Source organism: Ursus americanus, chromosome 31 (genome assembly GCF_024610735.1).
Source record: "Ursus americanus isolate L20-20 chromosome 31, mUrsAme1.1.p, whole genome shotgun sequence".
NCBI lineage: Eukaryota > Metazoa > Chordata > Mammalia > Carnivora > Ursidae > Ursus > Ursus americanus.
In genome coordinates, this window is record NC_142157.1 from 24,915,556 (window position 1) to 24,920,166 (window position 4,611).

The 4,611-nt window shown below is 53.5% G+C and overlaps 1 protein-coding gene across 9 annotated transcripts in view; it reads left to right on the forward strand.

Annotated features, from left to right (window-relative positions):
- The window catches only part of FRMD4A (FERM domain containing 4A), a 299,740-nt gene that overhangs the window by 283,381 nt on the left and 11,748 nt on the right, over positions 1-4,611 (forward strand). For 6 of the 9 annotated variants that reach the window (XM_045788179.2, XM_087857684.1, XM_087857682.1 and 3 more), the window contains one exon: positions 1,118-1,214. In XM_045788179.2, coding sequence (XP_045644135.1) covers positions 1,118-1,214 — 97 coding nt within the window. The other 3 variants (XM_045788190.2, XM_087857683.1, XM_087857685.1) reach the window with 2 other exon arrangements.

The window sequence follows — 4,611 nt, forward strand, 5'->3', positions numbered from 1 at the left end:
GAAGAGGGGGTTCACCTTTGGGGAACCATAAGGGATTCTTGGGACCTGGAATGATTGGGACAAAGAGGGAGGGACAGGCCGGTGTCCTGGGAGCACCAGGCCTCATGGCTCCTGCCTTCTGTCCCCGTTGACTCATTTGTTATGGCCCATCGACCAGATGACAAGTTCCAGAGATGAGAATAAAAGTGATTCAGGCAATCGTGAGAGAACCATGGACTTGAGGTCCTCGAACCTTCTCCTATGTTCCTCCTTCACCTGTTACCTAAGCCCAGGGAAATGTGCCCTGGACTCCCCGGGTGGATTTTGAGAAGGAACGAATTACCCATCACCATTTAAAGAGCACGAGCCTCCGGAACCGCGTTAGAAGCAGCAGCCGGCTGATGGGCACAGGAGTGTTTCTGTTCTTTCAAAACTGTAGCGCTCTTGGCTCCCCTGACAGAGATTCGGAAACTCTTTGGGAGCATATGTTAGACAACAAATTGTAAGAAGCCGTGTCTGAGGTTTACCGATGAGAAAGATTCCATTCCCAGGAAAGCAGAGGATGCATTTAAGGAGGGTTTACTTACTAGTGAATTTCCCAGCTAGAAAAACCCTGCCCCCCTCGATAAACTCCTGGGCGTCCGATTTGGATGAGCTCTTCTAGAAAAGCCCTGTACCCTTGGAAGCGTCCTCAAGGGGTCAGTGACAAGCCTGAAACAAGGAGCAAGTGCTGAGCACCTTTCTGGAAGTTCTCTGTTCATAGCACCATTTTCACACTGGGGCCACATCTGAGGACGCCCAGAGGTCAGTCTCCCTGATGTCCAGAGAAAGGGGCTCTTCCTGACTAGCCCCGCCCCGGTATCCCTCCGAGCTCTGTGGGGCTTCAGATTTTCTGCCACAGTGGGGGCTGTCGCCGTCCCTGTGGCCACTTGCTAGTGCACAGCAGGACCTAGGGATCCCCAGGTCAGCTTGACTCAGAATGGAGCCGCATGCTTTGGGGGAGAAAATGGAATTGGCCAAACATGGGGGGAAAGGCAGGTATCTCCCCACTGTGACCCCGCTATGGGGTCATAGCCAACATCTCCGGAAGGAAGCTTCTTCACCTGACCCCTGTCCCTTCTGCGTCACCTCTCTGCAGCTGCCTTACCTCAAAGCCAGAGAAGCTCAACACCGTCAAGTGAAATCGGAGCGACGCCCCCAAGCAGTCCCCACCACATCCTAACCTGGCAGACTGGGTGAGTCCCCCTTTTAGACCTCTTCCAGGCTCTAGAATGATCCTCCGCGTTCCTTGTCAGTTAGGAAGGATTTAACAAGTGTAAGACCCTAGTGACAGAAGGGTTTATCAGCAAGAACACGAGTGTGTGTTCCTGGGAAACCTCTTCCTTCCCCAGGCAGCCGTGCGAACGCCGTTCCCTCCCCCGCGCTCCTTTGCACCGCCTTGGGACGGGCCGTGGTCTCGCTGTCCACGCTGGCGGTGGTCCCAGGAACGCGGGGAAGGCAGGTGCCCGAAGGCAGACCGCACCGCTTTGCTCCCAGTTCCAGGCGGCATTTGATTTGGGGTCTGATTCTCTCAGGCCGACTTGTAGGGCCAGGCGACGGGGGTCGGGGAGAGCGGATCTGAGCTCCGCACGCCGGACCCCGGGCGGGCTTCACGCGCCCCTCAGGGTGTCCCCTCCCGGGAGGGGAGGAACCACGATGCTTCGCAGGCAAAGGGCAGGAGGCTCGGGGCCCGTCTCCGTCCTCGGCGGCCGCTCGTTGGTAACAAACACGGGGGATCGGGTACGGTTAGCTGTAGTGACCCCGGTCCGGCGGACACACGTAAGCTGCCGTCCGCACAACTCCTACCTCTCCTGTTGCTCCTCAGATGTCGCCTCTAGCTGATGTCCCGTTCTGTCGGGGACTGAGAGGTAAAGGGGCGAGGGATCCCTTGTTCATGCCCGTCTGCTGGAGCGTCGGTGGGCGGTCTGGGGAATGGGACAGCTGTGCGCGCCGAGTCCTCGGAAAGCGGCGGGACCGGGCTTGGCTCCGCTGACTGCGTTTCCAGCTCCCGGGCCTGACAGACACGACTTTGTTTCTGGTCATGTATCTGCGGTGATTTTCAGGCCAGGCTTGAGGGGGCCTTGGTATGTGATGGGAGTGAAGGGGGGCTAATGCTTATTGAGTGCTGGCTGTGTACTCAAAGGCTGGGAGCTTTTTCTAACACGTATGAGTTCATCTCCCGCTCACGGTGGCCTCGCAGCGGCAACACGCGGATCTTTGGGTTTGATAGACGAAGCGCAGGGAAAATCCGTGCCCTGCCCAGAGTCACGCGGCTGAATGAAGCAGCATTCTCTCACCTCTGGGGCCTTGTTTTTTTCTACCAGGCCGGTGGTTCTTACAGTGCTGTCCCCAGACCAGCAGCATGAGCATCCGTGGCCTGGGATCTTGTGAGAAATGCAGATTCTGGGGCCCATCCATGACCTACTAAATTCGAAACTCGGGGGTGGGGCCGGGCAGTTGTGTTTGAACAGGACTCGGATGCCCTGCTGCCGCCGCCTCCATTGAATCAGAACCCGCAGTCCCAGCTGCAGGGATCTTGCGTCCACCCCCACTTCTTGGTCTGTCTTTGGGGCAGCAGCTACCCCCTCTGTCCTTATCCCAGATCATGACCCTCCCTTGCCTGCCAGCCGCACGCCAGCTGCATCTTGTGTGGTCGGGCAGCTGCGGCAAGGCCTCGGGCCCGAGCTGCACGAGATGAACTCATACAGGAAAGCCCAATCTGCTGTCTAGATGGCACCTCTAGGGGCCGAACCCTTCCACCCAAATAAGGACTTCAGATTTCAGGCTCTGTCTGGATCCCCCACATTTTCTGGATCATGTCCAGTCTCCCCTGATCTGAATAGATGACTGACAGCAGGCCTGAAATGGGTAACCACCACCTCAACTGTCTACACGCTTGAGCTGGCCTTGAAACCTGGGTTTCACCACAGAGAGCTGGTGGGGACTCAGGACCAACGGGAAACCAACTGGAAACAGTTTTGGTCCTTGGAGTGAACCTTTTAACAGATTGATGTGAATGATCATTAACAGCCAGTAACTATTCTCTGTGATGTGGACAGAAAATGGGAGATGGGTAAAAAGTGCCAAAGCCTGCCTGCCTCACAGACCTAACGGGTCTCCTGACTCACTGCTGGGGGCTGAAAGTTCTGCATGCTGGGATTATCTGTCACTAACGCTGGGGTGTGTGGTTAGCTGATCTCTCCAACGTATTAATAAGCTACTAATCATGTCTGTGTCAGTTCCTCTCTTTAACATGACCTCTCTTCTCTTCCTCCTCTGCTTTCCTTTGTTCAGAGAAGCAACAGAAAACTCACCCATTATGGATGGGTCTGAGTCTCCAACTCACCAAAGCACTGATGAATAGAGGTACCGTAAGGGAATGTGTGGTTCTCCTAGCCCTCCCCCTTCGCTGCTCATGAGTTTGTGGTATCAGACGTGCTGCATGTATCCCCCCTGCCGAATCGTAATTTCCAGAAGGAAACTTCTGAGTGGCGTGGAAGCTGCTATTTTTATGTTTTATTTCTGGATATACACGTGGAGGTCTATTTATATGTACGTGTTCATAGCAGATGTTAGATGCTACTTCCCAGAAAAGACCTTTCCAGACTCTGTGTACATACTGGGTTAGTGACCATGGTTTAGCCCATGGGAAGAAGAGCGTCCTGTAGTCGACATGACAGAGCACCTCAAGCAGACCGAGTTGACCTAGTCACTGAAGGTCACCCATGATTTCATCCAGCGTGCCTGAGGGACACATGTATACTGTGCCAAATGCCCTGCCTTCCAAAATGCGGTCCGTCATCATTACCTGGGGCCTTGTTGGAAAGCTAGACTCCTGGGCCTAATGAATTTGAATCTGCATTTTAACGAGATCCCAGGATGAATCAAATGCACATTCAGATTTGCGAAGCACTGGTCTAGTGGGCAGAAAACCAGGAACAACATCTGGTCTGGTTCTGCTTTCCAGAGACCAGAATCTAACTGGCAGACAAGACATTGAGATTTAAATAGCATTTCAAGGGTCAACTAAAAAAAGATAAGGATACCATTCAGAAGTGGATAAAAAGTTGTAAGCTTATTCAGCCAAAAAATAGAACCCTATGTTCCAGGAACCACACTTGAGACCAGAGTTGCAAGAGTTCACATCCAAATCCACAGCTTGAAAAATCTAACAGGAGCCCTACAAGGAGAGTAAGGAAGCGCAGGACGTATGTGTTTACTATTCTGAGACTTGAAAGCATTCCAAGGGGAGCGGGAGGCCTCTGGCTTCACGGAGATACCTCTTGAACCTGGCTTCCGCTGCTCGGGGTGGGGTTGGGGGCGGGGGGCAGTTAGGGACAAGGAGAGGGGCCATTCCACGGGCAAAAACTGCGCCACAGGCAGGGGTGTTTGGTAAATAGCAAAGAGCCTTGCTTTGTTGTAGAAAGCGAGCCAGACTTCTCCCTAAAAAACAAGGTAGGACAAGATCCTGAACAAATTAGGAGACATGGAAGTTTTTATTGAAAGTCTCCTGAGTTGGCAGATGGGTATTAGGAAAACGGGGGCTTAAGCCTTTGAGAGGAAGATGGTGTGCAAACAAAAACTTGAACCGAG